Raw genomic sequence first — 24,592 nt, 5'->3', positions numbered from 1 at the left:
TAACTATTCTCTATAGTACATTGTAAGAAAGTTAGAGTGGGCAGGGACCCCATAAAAAGTCCTCATGAAGAGCCCATATAAGAGGGAATCGATTAAAAAACACAGGTATCCAAAATGGATGGGGGAGGGACCCTGAGAGAAAATGGTCTACATAAGGACTTTGCTGAGAGCTAGTCTTGTCAATTCCTTATTTCAACTTTTAACGACCTATCTTATGAAGAGTAAGTAAAATGCTGACATTATAATATCACGAATTTTTCTCTATTTGCATCAATTTGACTATCGTGCCATGACACCTCTTCCCTCTATGCTATTATTAGCAAATACACACCCACATGCAAACATATAAACATGCACACACAGACACACTATGGAAGGACAAACGGGCTAGTTAAAGGCTGTTTGTAAAGCGTACCCATACTTCAGAGGTAGTGACAGACCTCTTCTTTATGGGGGTGGGTAATTTTTATTTTGTTTTCTAAAGCCCTTAAATGTGTTTCAATAATGCAAAGACAACTTAGTGTAAGGAATGGGGTTGACTGAAAGAGAACTAAACCACTCTGCTCCAAAAACCAAGATGCAATTTTCCAAGGATTCAGTGGTTAGTTACTAACAAGATTTTTTTTTTTTTTAATTATCATAATTGGTCTCCAAAAAATTTTAAAATTCTCATGTGTTATGTTTTCTGGATGCGTGAAGTAAAGTCGTGAAAGAATGGTGATAATCAAGCATTCTAAATGTATAAAAGTTTCCGGGAAGTGCCTGAAGAAGAAAACAGAACTTGGGAGAAGAAGTAATAAGCAAAGGACTGATGACATTTGGTTTCTTCAGAATTAAAGTCTTAGACGTGATTGAATTGCTCTACTGAATGGGAAAGGTTATCAAATACAGTTTCACTTTAGCAATCAAAAAGTATCAAGTCCTGAAGAGTGCAAAGTGTACTAGACACTTGGAGGACCTGGTGAGAATCTGGTTTGGCTCCTCCTCTCAGGGACGTAAGTCAAATACGTAATATATTGAAATATAAATACAGTCTATGCAGAAATTATAAATGCTGGTGAGTAGTGGAGGATTACGGGTTGCTAGAAAGGAAGCAATAACTCTCCCTTGTGTTGTAGACTGTATACCTGGCTGGTATATAAACTCTGTTGCTGTCAAGTTGATTCTAACTCATGGGGACTCATGTGTGTCAGAGCAGGACTGTGCTCCATAGGGTTTTCAATGGTTGATTTTTCAGAAGCAGATGATCAGGCCTTCCTTCTGCCTTGTAGATAGACCTACGTTTTTATGGGTAAAAATGCAAGTTTTACCAGACATGTCTTTTAATCCTATTTTTATGATTGCCAAAGAGACCTGTTTTCAATCAATATTGACTGGGGTAGTACTGTTGGACAGTCATCCCAATAGTCAATCTTAACCAAAGAGATAGAAGTAACTTCACTTCTGGGGACTGCTCTTCAGCCGTCAAGGGGATACATCAAGTGAGAAAAGGTCAGTAGGTATCTGGGGCTTTCTATATATACACTTAACTATACACTGCTGTTAGTTTAGACATTTCTTTAACTTTAAATAGGTCAACTACGCACTGTTTATATCATCAGGAAGGAGGCTCTGCTGGAGGAAAAGGGCTTCTACTATAGAGAGAATGTTGACGCTTTGGTCACGGGAAGCAGTTACTTCATAGCATTAGGAAAAAGCATAAAAAGGAAGCGGCTTTTAAGTCTAAATTTATAGAAATAACCAAAGCAGACCAAACTCCTTGCCACTGAGTTGATTTTGATTCATAGCAACTCTATAAGGCAGAGTAGACTGCTCCACAGGGTTTCCAAGGAGCGGCTGGTGGATTCAAACTGCCAACCTTTTGGTTAGCAGCTAAGCTCTTAACCAGCGCACCACCAGGGCTCCAAAATAGAAGTAAAGGGTAGAAAATGAAATACTGTGTCTTCCAAATAGGTGCATGCTATCCATTTTAAACATTGTCGAATTGTTTTAGAGGTATTACCTGTAAATCCATATAATGTCTTCTTATATTGTAGATAGTGGTTGCTGTTTATATAATAGATGGTAATTTATGTGATACAGACATGGACGCAAAGACTCTTTCATTAAGGTAGAAAAAGGTAAGTATAAATACCTGGAAGATATCCTAAGACTCTTAGTTTTTAACAAAATATTGTATATGTTTGTATATATCTATTGATTTATTTTTTGTAATTTTTCTATATTTAAATTTTAAAAACTTTAATGATAAATAAAAGATTCCTATTAATGTGTGTTATGATTTTTAGTTTTGGGTATTACTTCATAAAATATTAATTTTGTATACTGAACATTTGTATCCGTGCCAAAAGAAGAGTTTTAGGGACAGAACCAATGCTGAATATTTTTAAAACAAAGTGATCCAATATTTATTGTCCTTTCCATGAACTGGTGATCCTTCCAATGCCCCTTCTGAAAGAGATAACTTGTGATCCTCCGTAGATTTTGAAAGATTACAAATACACTGCAGGTCTCACATATAAAGATATCTCAAAGTAAGGCCACTTGAAAGCATATTCTTTTTCTCTAGTATATTTAAATGCATACATCTTGTAAAGTATCCAATTATACTCTATGAATACCTGGAAGAAAAAATCCAAAACTCCAGCCTGGTTACCAGGAGAATATGTTGTTTCCATGGTAACTCCTTCTTGTACACATTCTGTTTGCTCTTGCAGATAAAGTACTTCATTGATATAGTGGTGTATCTTCTCATTGGTCATGTTGACACAAAGCTATTGTGAGGAAAAAAAGAAAACAATTGACAAGATAATTCCGCAGCGAAGATCCACTGGTTCTATGACACAGTTTCAGATTGGTGAAATATTGACTCCAGAATGTTCAAAACCAAATAGTCCATCAAGATGAAGTGTTTTTGTATTGCCTGCTAAGTCAAAGAGTTTCACCTCACATTGTTTGACTTTTCTGATGACCCACTTTAAAGTGAGCATGCTAAAAATAACAGAAAGTAAAATTACAGCACTACCTTTAAAATGTTTAAGTCTAGAATATATTTGAGCATTTGGAAATATTTCTATGGGAAATTATATCCTGGCGTTTTTTTTTTTCTAGTCGGCAAATGAAGATCAAAGCTGGCTTTACCAGGAGATTCTGAAGAGAAGGCTTTCATGCTTTCCTCATTTCTCGTTGCATATCGGTGACGAGAAGAGTAAACATGGGGTTTCTTATGGGAAGAATAACTGGTCTAAGCATTTTATTGCAGAAATTATTTTCTTTCTCAGATAATTTTCTAAATTCCTCCAACCATCTATTTTTCTCTTCCTACCTTTCTCTTCCCTGCAAAATGCAAACTCACCCACCTGGGCTAATTTCCTAAGGTACTGTACACTTGGAGAGACCTTTGTTAGCAATACCAGTATTGATATTCCCATATGTTTTTCTTAACCTTAAAATCTGAAACTCTGAATCTTGGAAAATAAAATAAAAATACCTTTATAGATAAACTTAAAATCGTAAAAATTAAAATAAAATAACCCAAATCTAACCAAAACGAAATCTCTCTGGACCTTACTTTCTCCTTTAGTGACTCCTCTATTTTTCGGCTTCCTTTCATATCAAAAATCTCAAAAAAGTTTTCTGTACTTCCTATCTCAAGTTCCTTTCCTCTCATCGTCTCCTGAAACCACTCCAATAAAACTCTTGCCCCACTGTCCCACCAAAATGCATCCCATGGTAGTCACCGGTGATTTGTACATTTCTAAATCCAATGCTCATCTTTTTTTTTTTGTTTTCCTTGGCCTCCCAGGGATATCTGACAGAGCTGACGATTCTTCGGGCTTCCTTGGAATACTTCCATCTCTGTGCTGATGAAATCCAACTGTCAATCTCCACCCAGATCCCGTCCATGAACTCTAGAGGTGCATGGGTGAAAGCATATTTGACACCATTTCCTTCACCATCTCATCCAGCCTAAGTTTGTAAATCTATCTCAGTTCTGGCAACATCACCTTATTTCTCCACCTCAGACCTCTCCCTTGAATAAACTTTTGCTGTTGAGTTGATTCCAACTCCTAGTGACCCTCTACGACAGAGTGGAACTGCCCTATAGAGTTTACAAGGAGCACCCTGGTGGATTCAAACTGCCAACCTTTTGGTTAGCAGCTGTAGCACTTAGCCACTGCGCCAATAGGGTCTCCCTCCCTTGAATAGGACTTAACTACCCATTCAAACACAGAGGGCATCTTATGTCAATGTTTGGATGGCTACTAAGCATCTCAACCTTCAGGTTTACAGAACCAAAGTTCTTATCTTGCCCAGGACCCTAGTCTAACCGGCTCTTCCTGCAATTACTCCATCTCACTCGATGGCAGCTTGATCTTTCCATGTGCTCAGGCCAAAAGCTTGAAGTAAAGCCTGAGTCACGTCAGTTCTTTCTTCCTGATTCATCCACAGGTGCTGATGGCTCTATCTTCAAATAGATCCAGATTCTGACTACACTTCACTTCTTAAGACACCGTTGTCCGTTGCCTGGATTACTGCAACAGCCTTCTTACTGTTCTTTCTGCTTCTATAGTCACAGGATCTGTTCTTAACACAATAGCCAGAGAAAACCAACGTTGTCTAGTTGATTCTGACTCATAGCAATCCCATAACACAGAGTAGAACTGCCCCATAGGGTTCCCAAGAAGTGGCTAGTAGATTTGAACTGCCGACGTTTTGGTTAGCAGTTGAGCTTTTAACCCCTGTGCCAAATAGCCAGAAAGATCCTGGAATTGTAGACTATATCACTCTGCTCAAAAGGCACTGAAAAATTTTTATCTCACTCCAAATAAGAGAAAATTCTTACAAGTGGAACCCTGGTGGCATAGTGGTTAAGAGCTTGACTGCTAACTAAAATATCGGCAGTTCAAATCCACCAGCTGCTCGTTGGAAATCCTATGGGGCAGTTCTACTCTGTCGTATAGGGTCGCTATGAGCCACAATGGACTTGACGGCAAAGGCTTTTTTTTTTTTTTTTTTTTTAATGGCCTACAAGGACCTTTGTGAGGTCCTACTCTGACCTACTCTTCTACGCTTCTTGCTCTCTCTCACTCTACTCCAGCTACATCTGTCTCTTCTTTGCACCAGCCACTGTCCTGGCTTAGAGATCCTTCTTTTGTTATTCTCTCTGCCTGAAATGCTCCCAAGTCCCCCGAATATTCCAAAAGGCTCATTCCTTCACCTTTTCAACTCAGTGTCTTAATATGGCTTTTGCAAAAAAGTCTTCATGGTTGTCCTATTTACAATGGCACCCCCCATCATCATCATCCCTTTCTGTGCTTTATGTATCTCCACAGCCTGAATTATACTGTAAGACATGATATAATTAACATACACATTTTGTTTATTACTCCTCTTCCCCTACTAGAATGTAAGATCCAGGAGAACAACAATCTTTTTTGTGTTCACTGATACATTCCCAGGTATTAGAATAGTGTGAGATACATTTGTTGGAAAAATAACAGAGTGAATTTCATCTAAATCGCATGATAAGGCAGTTGTTGCCAAAATCCTGATTATATAGTATCAACTGGCAGAAGAGAATCCTAGCTGTGGGCAAAAATCAAGAGGGATTACCATTTGCATCCATTCTACTTTTAGAGATATTATTGGCTGGTGAAACACATATAAAACATGTGTATGTCCTTTTTTAAAAAAAACTAAAAGTATCAATCAAAAACTATTCTGGAAATTCTAAAAATTACTTCTAACTGTGAGAGCAAACTGTCTTATGTAGGATTACTGCTTGAAAAATAAAAATCACAAGCTACATTTTTCTCATTCAAATATAAACTCATTTCTTTGTTGTCCCATGGGCTAAAATGTGCATTTTTACAATTTCAAGCGCCCTCTTTACTGTATAGAACTATGTTGTCCAAAATGGCTACCTTCTAGCCATATATGGTTATTTGTATTTTAATTAAAATAAAGTAAGAAATTCAGTTCCTTAGTCACGTTATCCACATCTCATATGCTTAACAGGCACATGTAGCTGCGGGCTACCACACTGGACAGTACTGATGTAAAACACCAGCTGAAAGCCCGGCACTGGCTGCTGGCTAACATACTGGACAGTACTGATGTAAAACACCAGCTGAAAGCCCGACACTGGCTGCTGGGTACCACACTGGACAGTAACGATGTAAAACACCAGCTGAAAACCCAGCACTGGCTGTTGGCTACCATATTGGACAGTGCTGATGTAAAACACCATCTGAAATCCCGGCACTGACTGCTGGGTACCATACTGGACAGTACTGATGTAAAACACCAGCTGAAAGCCCAGCACTGATTCATAGACACCAGGCACACTTCAATGCCTATGAATTACGGTGTTGGTGAAGAATATTGAATATAATATGGAATGCCAGAAGAATGAACAAATCTGTCCTGGAAGAAGTACAGCCAGAATGCTCCTTAGACGCAAGGACGGTGAAACTTTATCTCACATGCTTTGGACATATTCTCAGGAGGTACCAGTCTCTGGAGATGGACATCATGCTTGGTAGAGCACAGGGTCAGTGAAAAAGAGGGAGACCGTCAAGGAGATGGACTGCACAGTGGCTGCAACAAGGGGCTCAAGCATAACAAGGATTGTGAGGATGGCGCAGGATTGGGCAGTATTTCATACTTTTGTACGTGGGGTCACTGTGAATTGGAACCGACTCAACAGCGTGTAACAACAACAAGGCGGATTTGGAGGTAGCAATTTGGGTACAGTTTTCTAATCTTTCATCTACTGATTTATTTCATTCAGTTCACAGAGAGGTTCAACCTATACTATATCATCTCCATGGTATTACTTCAACTCTTCTCTACAGACAGGGAATTTATGCTCAAAGAATTGAAGTGACTTTCTTTGGTGAGTTGCAGCACTAGAGTTGGAATGCACTTAAGGTCAACAGAGTTTTCAGTGGTTGATTTTTTGGAAGTAAATCGACAGGGCTTTATTCTGAAACACCTCTAGGTGGACTCGAATCCCCAATCTTTTGGTTAGCAGCCTAGCACGTTAACGGTACCACCCAGGGACACCAAACTAGTTTCCCTCAAGTTGGTTCCAGCACTTGGAAAGCAGACCTATAAATTCTGCACTTAGTAGCTGGTAAAGGGAGGGGACAGCGTTTAACTAAAATAGTCTAGCTCATTCATTTCGTTTTACTGCTCCTTGAAACTAGTAAGTGGTACGAGTGGGTTCATCTCTTCATGCCAAGCTTCTGTCTTCATCTTATTCTATACGCTTAAATATGCAGCATTAGTTTTGGAGGGGGAAAAAAACCCAATTTCTATAAAATTATCTAGAATCCCCATAGAATAATATTCAAAGTCTGAAAGGGATATGTTTACTTGTCCCTCTTAATTTTGTCATAAAAAAAAAACATAGATTAGTCATAAAAATGTATAAAAATTGTAGTTATAAAAGAAAGATTAAAACTTAAAAAATTACTTCACTTTGGCCCCCCCAAAAAAGAATGTTTTGAGAATATGTCCCCAAATTTGATAATTCGTGAAACCCTTTTAATACTTTGTAATTTTGTTACTAAAGAATAATAAACACAGGTAATATCGGTCAAAATTTGGGGTTAACTGTTTACAGTAAATGTACAGAAAATAAATGAGTCTGTTATGGAATGAAAAGGAGCCCTGGTGGCGCAGTGGTTAAAGCACTTGGCTGCTAATCAAAAAGCTAGTGGTTCAAAGCATTAGCCGGTCCAAGGGAGAAAGATGTGGCGGTCTGCTCCCGTAAAGATTACAGCCTTGGAAACCCTATAAAGAGGGCTGCTGTGAGTCAGAACCAACTCGATGGCAATGGGGTTGGTTTTTTGGTTTTGGTTATGAAATAAAACTATTGGAAAAAATTCTCTTGATTATATAACATATACAACTGTAACTTCTGAAGTTTTTGATGTTATAAAATATATTGAGTCATTTAAGAAAATACAAATAGATCCTAAACCTCAGCAGCTTGGTTTGAAAGTGCTTATAGGTAGTGTACTTAAATGTAATCTATTTTAGGAAATGGATTACTCATGAAACAAATGTTGAAGACATGAAATATAAGGTGAGGCTTGTTAATGCATGAGCCAGTAAAAAGAAGCCCGATAAAGAATTCCAAAATTAAAACTAATGCCTGATTCTCAACTGTATAAGAAATACACATTCATATGGCATCATCGTTCCCCTCATTCTGAGATTCTCTAACTGAAAATGCTTAGATGGACCTACAGGCCTCAGACATACTTAATTCTATTTCCTTCCCATCATTCTGCATTCAGAAAAGACTGCATCTCTGTACTTAAAAAAAAAAAAAGCTTTTGATGAAAATCTGACTACATTCCCTTGCTCTTAACTGTCTTATTACAGACTAACTCTGTATATAAAAACGATTGCAGTGTTTTGACTGATCAGAGCATTTTTATTATACAAAATGGACATTTCAGTTGATTGACTTGAATAGTGGTTTCAGAAAATTGATCATCCAGCTTAGGCAAAATGGTGAAACCAACTGTGCTTGTAGGCGATGTCATGGTAAATAGAAAGAGCTGGACTGAGTCAGGGTACCAAATCATAAACCAAACCCCTTGTCATCGAGTGGATTCTGACCCATAGTGACCCTATAGGACAGAATAGAAACCCATAGGGTTTCCAAGGAGTGGCGGTGGATTAGAAGTGCTGATATTTTGGTTAGCAGCTGTAGCTCTTAACCACTGCCCTTTTTTTTTTTTTTCCATGAAGCTAAAGCAATCTGCCAAGCTTGGGGTAACAGAAAAGGTATTCATTCAGCCTGTGCCTTTCCATCAACCACCACCAGCTGCTGTAAATTTGATTCCAACTCACAGCGACCCCATGTGTGCCTGAGTAGAACTGTGCTCCACAGGGTTATCTATGGCTTATTTTTCAGAGGTAGATCACTAGTCCTTTCTTTGAAGGCACCTCTGAGTGGACTCGAACCTCCAACCTTTCATTTAGCAGCTAAGCGCATTACCATTCACACTGACTAGGGACTATGTCTGTGGATAGAGCAACCCACTTTTTTTTTTTTTAATTTATTGTGCTTGAAGTGAAAGTTTACAAATGAAGTCAGTCTCTCATATAAAAATTTATATACACCTAAAAAAAAAAAATTTTTTTTTTTTATATATTCCTAGTTGCTCTCTCTCTAATGAGACAGCAAGCTCCTTCACTCCACCCTGTATTCCTCGGTTCCATTCAGCCAGCTTCTGTCCCTCTGTGCCTTCTTATCTCCCCTCCAGAAAGGAGCTGTCCACAGAGTCTCATGTGTCTGCTTGAGCCAAGAAGCTCACTCCTCACCAGTATCATTTTCTGTCTCATCATCCAGTCCAACCCGTCTGAAGAGTTGGCTTCAGGAATGGTTCCAGTCTTGGGCTAACAAAGGATCTGGGGACCACGACCTCCAGGATCCCTCTAGTCTGGTCTTTTTACAAGAATTTGAGATCTGCATCCCACTGTTTTCCTGGTCCATCAGGGATTCTCTGTTGCGTTCCCTGTCAGGGCAGTCATCACTGGCAGCCAGGCACCATCTAGTTCTTCCAGTCTCAGGGCAACCCACTTTTTTACTCTCTTGGTCAAAATGATTCGTAAAACATATAGTTTGTCTACCAAATTTCTAACATTTTTAAACCATGATGCCTTATGGTAGTTAGTTTTTATGACATGGGTACTACTGAACCTTTCAGAGTATATCATGTTTTTTTGTATTCTGGAGGAAAAAAATCTTGAAGTAATTTATTAAAATCCCATAGGGAAAATTCCTGCTTGATGTGTAAAACCAAGCAGCCTGTGGACGGATTTCCAACTTGTAGCTTTATTACATTAGTGTTTTCTAGAACTAAACATATATCTGTGTATCTAACAGGGGTGAGCAAGACTGAGTGGTAAAGTGAATCACGGGGAACATACGCATTTAAAGTAGAATGTTCTTCAAAATGATTTTGATGTTATGAGTATATTTATTATTTTTACCAAAAGGCTTTCCTTTCTTTCCCCTCTTCTAAATTGTTAAAAGCACTCACTGAACCAGACGTAAAATATGGGAGAAATACTGTAGCATGAACTTCAAAACCACTAATAAATGTAGCTCAGAGGAATAATACAGACACGTTATTTGTAGTTGAAAACTGGAAAAATGTATCCTGCCAATGAAATAGTGGCCAAAATCATGGTCCAAACTTGTCGACTCTTGACTTATATCCAGTGAGCCAGCCAGAGTTGTGTATGAGGGTGTGAGTTAAACACAGAGAAAGCTAGAATGAAGAGTTTTACAAGCGAGTTTATGATACAGAAACACACATCTGCATCAATAATTGAGAATATCATTGACTTCAATGCAAAGTAATCATCATTTCTGCTTTTCAACTCTGTCCTTCAGAATTGTGTTTTAAAAAAAAACCCAGAATTGTGTTTAGGGTCCCACAATACCTCCAGCTATCCCTCAGTGTGGGTGAAAGGTGAGTATTCATAAATGCTAATGAATAATTATTAAGTAAGTGCTTAATTAGTATGCACACTCCTTTAATTAAAATGCGTGCTTTGTACATTAAGGGCCATTGCTAACCTGTTTAATAATAAAAATTATGCACCCCTTGAAAGCACTCTTTAGTAACAGAATATTATTGCTTATCCAGATGTCTATCGTTTGTATTAATGACGAATCTAATTTCTTAAGTAAATTGCCACCAACTGTTCTCACTTTCTTCTTATTGCTCAGAGAAATAGCTGAAACAAAAATAAAACAGAGCATGACATATGCAACACATCAGTAAAGCAGGAGGTTAATTAAAGCTGACTCCAGCTGAAGGCAGAGCCCCAGGCGTTAGACAGTGATTCTCAAGCCTGTCGTGCATTAGAATTAACTGGGGAGCTTTTTTAAACGGCTCATGTCTGGGCCTAACCCCAAACCAATTAAATCAGAGTGGGGCTCAGGCATTGATATATTTCAAAAGCTTTCCAGATGATTCTAATATGTAGACATCATTGACCACACCAAGGCAAGTGATGGAACAGAGAACACAATCCACTCACTGATTCACTCATCAATTAATAGGTATCCATCTAGAACAGGAACTATGCTATATTTCAGACAATCCATTATTTCTCAATTATGTTCATCAGAACACTCATTTTATGACATGTCAATAAACTAAAGCCAAACCCATTGCCATTGAGTTGATTCCGACACATAGCGACCCCATAAGACAGAGTAGAACTGCCCCATAGGGTTTCCAAGGAGCAGATGGTAGATTTGAACTGCCGACCTTTTGGTTAGCAGCCAAGCTCTTAACCACTGTGCCACCAGGGTTCCAAGATATGTCAATAGATCTTGTCTAAAAAAACATTAAACAAACAAAAGTCTACTGGAGAAACATTGGGGTAGCCTAAGTTAATGGAATTCTCTTCTGCAGAAGTTTTCAGGGCCTTTAAAGTGCAAATGTGTACTGTAAACTTCTAATTTACTTTTTTGAAGAATGTCTCAGGGCTCACCAGACTGCTACCTGCTAGCTATTTGTGCTTTCCCCAACAATTCAATTAATCCTAATTTTGATATATTATCTGCAAAGTGGTGCTGGGGGTTTGGAGAAAGGAGAGTGTCTCCTGTTTGTTTTAGACTGAACATTCCCGTTATTGCAAAGGACATTCTCCTTTGCCTACCTTGTTTGGGAAAGGTCATGTTTATTTTTTCCTAGCACCATCTGTCTTAGCCTGACGATTAGAGAACATCACCTCTGCCAATATTCTGCTTTTGTTAAACACAGAGGACTTCTTAAAAATATCTCTATTTGCAGATAACATGATCTTATACACAGAAAACCCTGAAGAATCCTTGAGAAAACTACTGAAACTAATAGAAGAGTTCAGCAGAGCATCAGGATACAAGATAAACATACAAAAATCAGTTGGATTCCTCTACACCAACAAAGAGAACATCGAAGAGGAAATCACCAAATCAATACCATTTACAGTAGCTCCCAAGAAGATAAAACACTTATGAATAAATCTAACCAGAGAGGTAGAAGATCTACACAAAGAAAACTACAAGATTCTACTGCAAGAAACCAAAAAAGTTCTATGTAAGTGGAAAAACATACCTTGCTCATGGATAGGAAAACTCAACATTATAAAAAAATCTACTCTACCCAAAGCAATCTACAAATATAATGCAATTCCAACCCAAATTCCAATGACATTTTTTAATGAAATGGAGAAACAAATCACCAACTTCACATGGAAGGGAAAGAGGCCCTGGATAAGTAAAGCATTACTGAAAAAGAAGAACAAAGTGGGAGGCTTCACACTATCTGATTTTAGCACATATTATACCTCCCAGTAGCCAAAACAGCCTAGTAGTCAAAACAGCCTGGTACTGGTACAACAATAGATGCCTAGACCAATGGAACAGAATTGAGAATCCAGACATAAATCCGTCCACATATGAGCAGCTGATATTTGACAAAGGCCCAAAGTCAGTTAAATGGGGAAAAGACGGTGTCTTTAACAAACGGTGCTGGCATAACTGGATCCATCTGCAAAAAAATGAAACAAGACCCATACCTCACATCATGCACAAAAACGAACTCAAAATGGATCAAAGACCTAAATATAAAATCTAAAACAATAAAGATAATGAAAAACATAGAGACAACGCTAGAAGCCCTAATGCATGGCATAAACAGTATACAAAAGATTACTAACAATGCAGAAGAAAAACTAAATAACTGGGAGCTCCTAAAAATCAAACACCTATGCTCATTCAAAGACTTCACCAAAAGAGTAAAAAGACTACCTACAGAGTGGGAAAAAGTTTTTAGCTATGACATTTCTGATCAGCGTCTGATCTCTAAAATCTACATGATACTGAAAAAACTCAACAAAAGACAAAAACCCAATTAAAAATGACAAAGGATATGAACAGGCACTTCACTAAAGAAGACATTCAGGTAGCTAACATGAGGAAATGCTCACGATCATTAGCCATTAGACAAATGCAAATCAAAACTACAGTGAGATTCCATCTCCAACAAGGCTGGCATTAATCCAAAAAACACAAAATAATAAATGTTGGAGAGGTTGTGGAGAGACTGGAACACTTATACACTGCTGGTGGGAATGTAAAATGGTACAACCACTTTGTAAATTGATTTGGTGCTTCCTTAAAAAGCTAGAAATAGAACTACCAGACTATCCAGCAATCCCACTCCTCGGAATATATCCTAGAGAAATAATAGCCATTACACGAACAGTTATGGGCACACCCATGTTCATTGGAGCACTATTTACAACAGCAAAAAATGGAAGCAACTAAGGTACCCATCAATGGATGAATGGATAAGTAAACTATGGTATATTCACACAATGGAATACTATGCATCAATAAAGAACAGTGAGGAATCTGTGAAACATTTCATAACATGGAGGAATCTGGAAGGCATTTTGCTGAGTGAAATCAGTCAGTTGCAAAAGGACAAATATTGTATAAGATCACTATTATAAAAACTCGAGAAACAGTTTAAACTGAGAAGAAAATATTCTTTGATGGTTATGGGAGGAGGAAGGGAGGGAGGGAGGGAAAGGGGTATCCACTAATTAGATAGCAGATAAGAACTACTTTAGGGAAAGACAACACACAATACAGGGGAGGTCAGCACAACTGGACTAAACCAAAAGCAAAGAAGCTTCCTGAATAAACTGAATGCTTTGAAGGCCAGCGTAGCAGGGGCAGGGGTTTGGGGACCATGGTTTTAGGGGACACCTAAGTCAACTGGCATAATAAAATCTATTAAGAAAACATTCTGCATCCCACTTTGGAGACTGGCATCTGGGGTCTTAAACACTAGCAAGCAGCCATCTAAGATGCATCAATTGGTCTCAACCCATCTGAAGCAAAGGAGAATGAAGAACACCAAGGACACAGGGTAATTATAAGCCCAAGAGACAGAAAGGGCCACATATACCAGAGACTACATCAGCCTGAGGGCAGAAGAACTAGATGGTGCCCGGCTACAACTGATGACTGTCCTGACAGGGAACACAACAGAGAACCCCTGAGGGAGCAGGAGAGCAGTGGGATGCAGACCCCAAATTCTCATAAAAAGACCAGACTTAATGGTCTGATTGAGACTAGAAGGACCCTGGTGGACATGGCCCCCAGACCATCTTTTGGCCCAGGACAGGAACCATTCCCAAAGCCAACTCTTCAGACAGGAATTGGGCTGGACAATGGGATGGAGAGGGATGCTGGTGAGGAGTGAGCCTCTTGGATCAGGTAGACACTTGAGAGTATGTTGGCATCTCCTGTCTGGAGGGAAGATGAGAGGGTAGAGGGGGTTAGAAGCTGTCAGAATAGACATGAAAACAAAGAGTGGAGGGAGGAAGCGAGCTGTCTCATCACGGGGAGAGCAACTGGGAGTATGTAGCAAGGTATATATAAATTTTTGTGTGAGAGACTGACTTGATTTGTAAACTTTCCCTTAGAGCACAATAAAATAAAAAAAATCTATTAAGAAAACATTCTGCATCCCACTTTCGTGACTGGCATCTGGGGTCTTAAACGCTAAGAAGCAGCCATTTAAGATGCATCAATTGGTCTCAACCCACCTGGAACAAAGGAGAATAAAGAACACCAAAGACACAAGGTAATTATGAGCCCAAGAGACAGAAAGGGCCACATAAATCAGAGACTACATCAGCCTGGGACCAGAAGAACTAGATGGTGCCCAGCTACAGCCGATGACTGCTCTGACAGGGAACACAACAGAGAACCCCCGAAGGAGCCTCAGAGCAGTGGAATGCAGACTCCAAATTCTCCTAAAAAGACCAGACTTAATGGTCGGACTGAAACTAGAGGGATCCCATAGTTCATGGTCTCCAGACCTTCTGTTAGCCCAAGACAGGAACCATGCCCAAAGCCAACTCTTCAGACAGGGATTGGACTGGAGTATAAGATAGAAAATGATACTGGTGAGGAGTGAGCTTCTTGGCTCAAGTAGACACATGAGACAAAGTGGGCAGCTCTTGTCTGGAGGGGAGATGAGAAGGTAAAGGGGAACAGAAGCTGGCTGAAAGGACAGGGGAACACAGGGTGGAGAGAAGGAGTGCACTGTCTCATTGCAGGAGAGCAACTAGGAGTATATAGCAAGGTGTATAAAAATTTTTGTATGAGAGACTGACTTGATTTGTAAACTTTTACTTAAAGCACAATAAAAATTAAAAAAAAAAAATAGTGAACTTCTGTGTTTTGCAGTCATAGTGTGGTAGTTTCTTCCTTAACCTGTGTCCTACATCAGAACCTTCAGTCAGCAAGTATATACTGAGCACCTACTGTGTACTGTGTCCTTTGCTTACTACCTATACTCTGATCTTCTGTTTTGATTTTTTTTTATTTACCAATTCATTTTTGTTTTGTTTTCCATCCATCCTCCTCCCACCTGGGGCCCTGGTGGTGCAATGGTTAAGAGCTGGCTGCTAACCAAAAGGTCAGCAGTTTGAATCCACCAGCCACTCCTTGGAAACTCTATGAGGCAGTTCTACTCTGACATATAGGATCAACAGAATTGGCTCAATGGCAATGGGTTTTTTTTTTTTTTCTCCCACCTACAACCTTTCCTTTGCTGGTTTTCCCAATTGTTAAGTACTCAGCTGCTAACCGAAAGGTGGGCAGTTTGAACCCACCAGCTGTCCCATGAAAGAAGAGGCCAAGTGACCTGCTCTCACAAAGATGGTTGCTGTTGTTGTGTGCCATTGAATTGATTCCTAGGCTGTTATCTTTACAGGAGCAGATAGGCAGGTCTTTTACCCTGTGAAGCAACTGTTGGGTTTAAACTGCCCACCTTTAGGTTAACAGCTGGGTGTATAACCATTGCACTACCAGCCTTCCTTAAAGATTAAGCTAGGAAACCCTATGGGGCAGTTCTACTCTGTCCTATAGGGTTGCTATGAGTTGGAATTGACTCAAGGGCACACAACAACAACATTTTAAAATCAAAGTATATTTAACAGATTTTAAGAAAATACAAACAGTAATTATTTCACATGAAAAAAGGCATAACTTTTATACAGACCAAAAGCATTTCATTCTCTACTATATTTCTTTTTTGTTAATCTGTTCCTCAGAGCAACACAGGCTCATAAAATACATCTAATTTGTAATGGATTTAATTCAAGCTGATATCCTCTTTTACAGTAAATAATAATTACTTTAGGATTTGAGGGATTGACCAAAGCAGTCAGCTAATAGCATGCCTACTGGCAAAACAGATTGCCAAATTCTATATAATACAGTAAAACCTGCAAAAGTGGGAACCTGTGTAAGGTGGAAACCCGTCAGAGAAGGAAAACTCAAGCATTGTACGCTAAAATGAGCGACAGAAAAGTGGTAAGACTGCATCCTGTCAAAGGTGGAAAGCTTTCAAGACCTGGAAGAGCAAGACAGTCCAGTTGAGTTCAGGCTTTCATAGGTTTCACTGTAATATGCTAACATCAGCCTTGAAAAATATAAATTAAAAGATAAAAAATATCATTAGTGATTCTCTATGCTAGCATGCACATATGATAATACACCCTTGAGTTTAAACAGAAACCACTCCTAGGAGATGGAAACATAACATTTGGTCAAAACATTAATACCCCTATTTGAAAAGTTCACTCAATACATCATACTGCTCCTAGCTTTTCAGAGAAAAAGGGGTTTGTATTTTTTTTAGCAATTTAATGTTAATGTCTGGGTATGGCTATGGGCTTAAAAACAAAGATTAATGTATAATTTCTACTGAAAAAGTTGTCGTTTTCAAAATAACTGCTGTCGTCTAGAATCCCATGCAATGTCTAGAGATCCCGAGTAACTAGGTGACTGGCTAGCGTGGGGATCACAAAATAGCAAGGAGAAGAAGTAGCACAGCACATAGATTACCTAAAAGAAGTCTTATAATCATAAAATGTTTTTAACATAGAATCCCACATTACCGTAGGATGTACATTAAAACAGCATCTCATTATCTAAGCATTCTATTTAATTTTATAAAACACAGGTAAAACTGTCCTAGGATTCTTCTACGCAAAGAAAATGAGTACATCTATAACGAGATGCATTGACACAGTGGCTACAACAATGGGCTCAAGCATAACAAGGATTGTGAGGATGGCGCAGGACTGGGCAGTGTTCTGTTCTGTTGTACACAGGGTCGCTATGAGTTGGAACCAACTCGATGGCACCTAAAAACAGCAACTCATTCTTTAACAACAATTTGGTTACTTCCTAAAATGATTTAATATCATTGTAAAAAAGGAAATACGCAGAGTAGAAAATGTTTTATAATACCCATTAAAAAAACCCATTGCCATCGAGTCGATTCCGACTCATAGCGACCCTATATAATAAGAGCTAGATATTTTATGTATGTATGATTTTAGAATCTATATGTGAAACAACTTAAAATAGCAATTAAAATGGTTTTTATTATATTTATAGGTCAGTTGATTTATTTACACATACACACATCAGACTATGTCTGTATGTCCCTAAGCATCTACTACAGTGTTTGGCACTTGGTACATACACAGTAGGAATCCCTGGAAGACACAAATGGTTTGGTGCTTGACTCCTAGCCGAAAGCCTGTGGGTTCAAATCGTCCAAAGGCATCTGGATAGTCAAGCCTGGCGATCTGCTTCCAAAAGGTCACAGTTTTGGAAACCCTATGGATCAGTTCTATTCTGCACACACAGGGTCGCCATGAGTCAAAATCAATTCAATAACAACTAACATCAAGATACACAATAAATGTTTGTTGAATGAATAAACCACACATTACCCAAAAACCCAGATGCAATTGAAGCATAAAATGTATCCTTCTAGATACCACGGGCTAAGCATTCGGCTACTTAATAAATGAAAGGTTGAGGTTCGAATCCACCCAGAAGCACCTCTGAAGAAAGGCCTGTTGATCTACTTCTGAAAGATCACTGCTGTTAAAAATCCCATGGTGTGGGATGGCAGAGGCATATGGTAGTTGTTTTTAGTTTTTTGAGAAAACTGCCACACTGTTTTCCACAAAAACACTTGATAGGTTTTTGTATACATTCTCTCTTTTTGTACCATTCTGCATTCCCACCAATAATCGGTAAGGGTCCCAATTCCCCACATCCTCACCAACATTTATTATTTTCTGTATTTTTTAATTTTGTATTTTCTTATCCTAGCGGGAATGAACTGGTATCTCATCGTGGTTTTGATGGGTATCTGTCTGGTGGCTAAAGAAGTTGAGCATGCTTTCATGATCATTTCATGGGTTATCTGAGTCAATTGTCCTAATACTGTGTTTCAGCACTTCTGTTCTTCCTCCTAGTTCATTGCATAGTGCATAGGGTCTCCAAAGCTTACATGTGGCCATCCAAGGTACAACTGGTCTGCATTCAGCTAGAGTAGCAAGGGAAGGAGAGCAAGGAATATGAGGAAGAAATGGAATGTTTGTCTGGTTGCCTCCATGAACAACTACTTCCTATGTTAGGAGACCAGAAGAATTGGATGGTGCCCAGCTATCACTACTGAACATTTTCAATAAAGATTCTATAGAAGAATCCTGATCAAAAGGAGGGGAAAAGCAGAACACAATTTCAAATTCCCAATGGAATCCAGACTTTCTGGAGCCAGTGAGGCTGAATAAACCCCCAAAGCTACTGCCTCAGATCATCTTTAAACTTTAAACTTCAAACCAGAACTATCCCTTGAAATCTTCTCTGAACCAAACAATAAAAAATAATAATAATAATAATTTAGCTTAATTAGTAAATTATGTCTGACTTGAGCATTATGCTCTTTTAAAGAATTATCTATGTGGGATAAAATTGATAACAGCAACTTGGAAGGTTAGATAAGATGCTTGGTGGCAGTAAGTTTTGAGGGTGGTAGAAAAATTCAGGAAAAGACAGTGAGAATGGTTGCACAACTTGAAGAATGTAATCAATGTCACTGGATTGTACATGCAGAAATTGTTAAAATGGAGTATATTTTGCTGTGTATATTTTCACCTACCCTCCTTCCCCTCCCCCCTTCACATTTTTTTAAAACTCTATGCAGCATGGTTCTACTCTGGAAAACATGGAGTTGTCATCAATCAGGAACAACTTAAAGGCAAGTTTTGTTTTGTTTTGTTTTAGGTACTGCTAATGCACCGTCCTTACAAAGTAGAGGCTGCAGCACTCTGTTTTCTTGTTTGTAAAATGCGATAATCCATGGGGGAAGTACATGGTAAGAGTTCAGTTAATGGTGGTTAATATCATTATTTGATTCATCTTTTTGTAGCTTCTAGGCTAGTGATTTCACAATTAAGACATAGCTTTTTTTTTTTTTTTTAAGGTGGAGATTGTCAAATTATACAAACTCATTTCATAAAACTTTCGAACTCAAGGTACCTACATTCTTCCACACACTTTGAACACCTAGCTCTAGCCTGACTAAATTATTTTCAACCTGGATTTTCCAGTAAATCTCATGTTTCAGAAAACAATCTCAAGCAGGAAAATGTTCTGAATTCTTGACAACTCTCCCAAAATCAGCTTAAATGAAGTCTGGCTTGATGATTGATTATGTATCTCAAGTTTGTCTTCTATGACAGAAGATTTTGTTGTGAACAAATTTATTCTTTCTCCAAATTATCTAAATTCTTGCAGCAGATTGTTCATATGTAATTTTATTATACTCCACAGCTTCAAGGGTTTTATTATATAGATTCACATCTCCTGTCTAGCGGGAACTGCGTGTGTGTGGGGGGGGGGCGGGGGGGTGGCTACTGTTTGCTAGTTTCCACATTAGTTCTTTGCACCTTTGGGGTAAAGCTGTAGCATGCAGAGCCTTGCAATTACATGTTTGGAGAAGAAAAGTTTCAGTGCTCATTCAAATAATATTTATATAATCTCAAAGTTTTCTCATTTATTTAAAACAACATTTTTTTTTTATTATGGTTACTTTAAAACATATTCAGAAGTGAAGGGAATACTATAATGAACCCATATAATGAACAATCAACTTCAATGGTTATTAACAATTATCAACTCATGGCCGATTCTGCTTCATGTCTTGTTGTTAGGTGCCGTAGAGTTAGTTCCAACTCATTGCAACGCTGTGTACAACAGAAGGGAACGCTGCTCAATCCTGTGCCATCTGCACAGTCGTTGTTATGCTCAAGCCCATTGTTGCAGCAACTTTGTCAATCCATCTCGTTGAGCGTCTTTCTCTTTTTCAATAACCCTCTACCAAGTATGATGTCCTTTTCCAGGGACTGATCCCTCCTGATAACATGTCCAAAGAATGTGAGAAGTACTCTTGTCGTCTTTGCTTCTAAAGAGTTTTCTGGTTGTACTTCTTCCAAGACAGATTTGTCATTCTTTTGGCTTCCTGTCTAGCTATATCCATTTCCCTATCAGCCTCAAAAGTAGATGCACTTGAAGCAAGTCCCAAACAAAAAGTCATTTCATTAACAAATATTTAGTATAATTCTTTAAGATAAAAGAACTTAAAAAAAAAAAAACAACATTGCAGTGCCTTTATCACACATATAAGAGTAAAAAACAATTTCTTAATTTTATTAAATATCCAGATTTCAAATTACATCAATTATCTCACAATTTTTATACTTAGTCATACAAATTAGAATCCAGATACTGTTCACTGATTTAATCTGTTTACATATCTCTTAGAAGTCTTTTAAGTTCCCCATCTTTTTTCAAATTTTTTTCTTTGCATTTGATACATTGAAGAAATTGGTTTATGTAGTACAGTCTCCCACCGTTTGGAAATTTGCAGAGTGCATCTCCATGGTTTATGTTATTATGTTCTTCTATCCTCCCATTCTGTTGATGAGTAGTTAGATCAAGAAATCTCATTATATGCAGGTTTCCTTCCTCCCTCCCTCTCCCCCTTTCATTCTTATTGTTCTTTCTTCTTTGGCAGGAATACTTGATAGGTTTTTGTGTATGTTCTTTCTTTTTGTAATGTTAGCTGTCATTGACAGTCATTGTCTAGATCGGTTATTTAAGAGGGGCTGCAAACGTGAGTTGTTCTAATTTTATCATTCCTTTTTCATTTATTTGTATTAGGATTGCATTCTACTAAATTATTAAGTTAACTGGCATCTTTACAAAGTTTTTTATCCAAGAATGCATTCTGTTTTTCAACTTAAGTCTATTTTTATGGCCTGAAGGGGCATTTTATAGTTTCCCTCACATATGCCATGTCATGGATTGAACTGCATCCCTCAAAAGTGTTTGTCAACTCGGCTAGGCCATGACTCCCAGTATTGTGTGATTGTCCACCATTTTGTCATCTGATGTGATTTTTCTGTGTTGTAAATTCTACCTCTATGATGTTAACAAGGCAGGATTAGCAGGAGTTATGTTAAAGAGGCAGGATTTAGTCTTCAAGATTAGGCTGTGTCTTAAACCAATCTCTTTTGAGATATAAAAGAGAGAAGGGAGCAGAGGCTCAGGGGGACGGATATCATTACCACCAAGCAGGAAAAGCTAGGAGTGTGCATTCTCTGGACCCTGGGTCCTAGCGCAGAGTTGCTCTTACACCAGGGGAAGATTGGTGACAAGGTCCTTCCTCCAGGGATGACAGAGGGAGAAAGACTTCTCCTAGAGCTGGTGCCCTGAATTCCGACTTTTAGACTACTACACTGTGAGCGAAGAAACCTCTGTCTGTTAAAGCCACCCACTTGTGGTGTCTCAGCACTAGATAACTAAGGCAGGCATTTATGTATTTCGGCTAATGTAACTGCTTTGTTCTTGTTCATTATTTCTAATAAGCTATATTTAAAACATATAAAAGTTATTAGCTTTTGTCTATCTATTTTATTATCTACTACTTTACCAAGTTTTCTCATTCTGTGTAGGAATTTTCTCACTAACTCTTCTGGAGTTTCTAGATATATAATCAGATTTGGAGACAAATATTTTTGCCTTGCCTTTCCATTTCTTGTGCTTCTGTTTTCTCTTTGGCATTGCATTGTGTAAGAGGGTATCTTTGTCTTGTTTACTATCATTCTATTTATCGGGCATAATATACTTGAAATTCACGGATTGGTTAACGCTGGAGAGTAGCCTTTAGCAGCATTTCCTTCAGTGTTTTAGAAAATATTTTTACAGTGCTAGAAATAAACTCTACATAATAAAGGATATAAATTTATGAGATTTAACTGTTGCATAACAGAGACTGATGTGATGATAATATAACATTTATAATATTTAATTAATCAGGGTTATAAATTCAGAGCCTACCATATTGTACCTTGGACCTCAAATTATTTAGTATGCCTCTCTCCATTGATACATGGAACTGTTTTTGTTGTTGTTGTTACGTCCCACTGAGTCAGTTCCAACTCATAGTGACCCTATGCACAATAGAATGAAACACTGCCCTATCCTGTACCATCCTCACAATCGTTGCTATGTCTGAGCCCACTGTTGCGGCCACTGTGTCAATCCATTTCGTAGAGGGTCTTCCTCTTTTTCACTGACCTCATTACCGTGTTTGAGCCCACTGTTGCAGCCACTGTGTCAACCCACCTTGTCAAGGATCTTCCTTTTTTTTGCTGACCCTGTACCTTACCAAGCATGACATCCTTCTCCAAGGACTAGTCTTCCTGTTAACATGTCCAAAGTATGTGAGATGAAGTCTCACATGCTCCCTTACAAGGAGCACTCTGGCTATCCATCTTCCAAGACAAACTCGTTCATTCTTCTGGAAGTCCATTATATATTCAATATTCTTCTCCAACAGCGTAATTCAGAGGCATCGATTCTTCTCCAGTTTTCCTTACCCATTGTCCGGCTTTCTCATGTATATGAGGCTATTGAAAACACTGAACTAGTACCAAGTTATACCTTTTATATCTTTTACTTGAAAAATTATCTCAATTACATAGGAAATAGTTTTAAATAGAAATGATTCTTTAGAAAGTCAAATAAAACCAGATTAGCATATTTTGTTATGTAAAACAAATTTTCATTTAAGAGGGTCACAAGCATACATCTAATATTTTATAGTAACTTAGGGGGTAACTAGGTTGGTGATGCTGCTGTTTCGGAATATTTCTTACTATCTGCTCAAATGTCTCTCGATTCTAAATTGGGGAAGCTGTCATGGAGGCTCGATCGTGAAAAGTGCATACGTTTCTTAGTGTAGCAAGAGAATCACTAGGAGATTCACTATGAAGATTTCTATCTTGAGGTTTCCTTCTTTAAAATTACAATTAAAAGCATATTCATTAAACTTGTAACATCTACAAAACCAGGCACAGTTTCAACTTCACAGAAGCTGACATTCCTGTCAAGAGTGATAGATGGGTCAATAAGCCCATATGACAGAATAAAATCAATATTTATAAAAGCACTAGTATTTTCTGGATTTGATTCGGAATACAGCATTTGCTTTGTCAGATATTTTATTGAAAGTTTCCAATGGAATCAAAAAAAAAAAAAGTTCAAATTCTGTTACTAAGTCTGGGTCACAAGGAAATTTAGGGATTTGCTAAATCCAGTGTAAGATGGGATTCGTATTCATCACAAAGAAAATAATTTTATTTCACATGCTAAGAAAAAGACTTAAGAGAAAAAAAAATTTTTTTTTTTATTTTGTTAATAATGATTCTAAGAATTGGGCTTGTGATTTTTACTAATAAATGCCTAAAAGTAGTTTTGGTACTTAACAGAGACTTATTCTTTAGGTTTTGAAAAAATGCTATTCCTTGTTTCATAAAAATCTCAGGCTGTAAGTATATTCTAAAATATATAATTAAAACATGGAACAGAAAGAGAGAATAATAAGGGATTTACATAATTATAATGAAATAAGTATGTTTTAATAACAAAATCATATAAATATTCTGCACAGTCCCTAGCATCAATGTCTGTCACAGGGCATGGTCTTAAAAAAACAGGACAGCCTTTGAGATCACTATGACAACCCTGGTATTTTACCATAAGTGAGGGAAGAAAAGTGGGTAAAATATAAAGGCGTGTCTGGCTTCACAGGGCTAATAATTGTTAGTAGACACACTAGTTCAATTTCCGGGGGCTTAACACTATACAGAAACTGGGGAAAGAATAAAAATCTCCTCTAAAACAAACCTGGCCTAAGTTAAATAAAGTTTTGGGGGGGGGGTGCATATTAGTTGTTAATACAGACTCAGTAAGTAATTGTGTCCCTGTGTGGAGAAGGGGGTTGGGAGGTATGTTCCCTAGCAGAGGACTTGGCATACCATCACTCCACGTCACTTGTCGAAGTTAGACAAACAAGTGGATCACATTACAGACGTGAAAACTTGCTTATTGCTAAGGGAAAAATGTAAGGAATGAATACCAGTACTGTGCAGCGTCCAAACACTTGAGCTGCAAACCTGCATACACCATTGTGTGTTCTATCGGCCAGCCTTTAGCTGACCTCTTCCTTATGTTTGTCACTATTTTTCTTGTAGTAAAAAATAAATCAATAAAAATGTCAAGCCATCCTTTTTTCCATTAATCCACGGGCATGAAAAGTATGAGAGG

At 38.1% G+C, this 24,592-nt stretch overlaps 1 protein-coding gene across 5 annotated transcripts in view; it reads right to left on the bottom strand.

Moving 5' to 3' along the window:
• Positions 1-24,592, bottom strand: part of MYO16 (myosin XVI) — a 733,911-nt gene that overhangs the window by 214,952 nt on the left and 494,367 nt on the right. For all 5 annotated transcript variants that reach the window (XM_049867507.1, XM_049867511.1, XM_049867508.1 and 2 more), the window contains exon 22: positions 2,622-2,774. In XM_049867507.1, coding sequence (XP_049723464.1) covers positions 2,622-2,774 — 153 coding nt within the window. The remainder of the gene's footprint in view (positions 1-2,621; positions 2,775-24,592) is intronic.

Source organism: Elephas maximus, chromosome 23 (assembly GCF_024166365.1).
Source record: "Elephas maximus indicus isolate mEleMax1 chromosome 23, mEleMax1 primary haplotype, whole genome shotgun sequence".
In the NCBI taxonomy this organism is placed as follows: Eukaryota; Metazoa; Chordata; class Mammalia; order Proboscidea; family Elephantidae; genus Elephas; species Elephas maximus.
The sequence above is the reverse complement of the archived record's forward strand: the minus strand, read 5'-3'. Positions and strand labels throughout refer to the sequence as shown.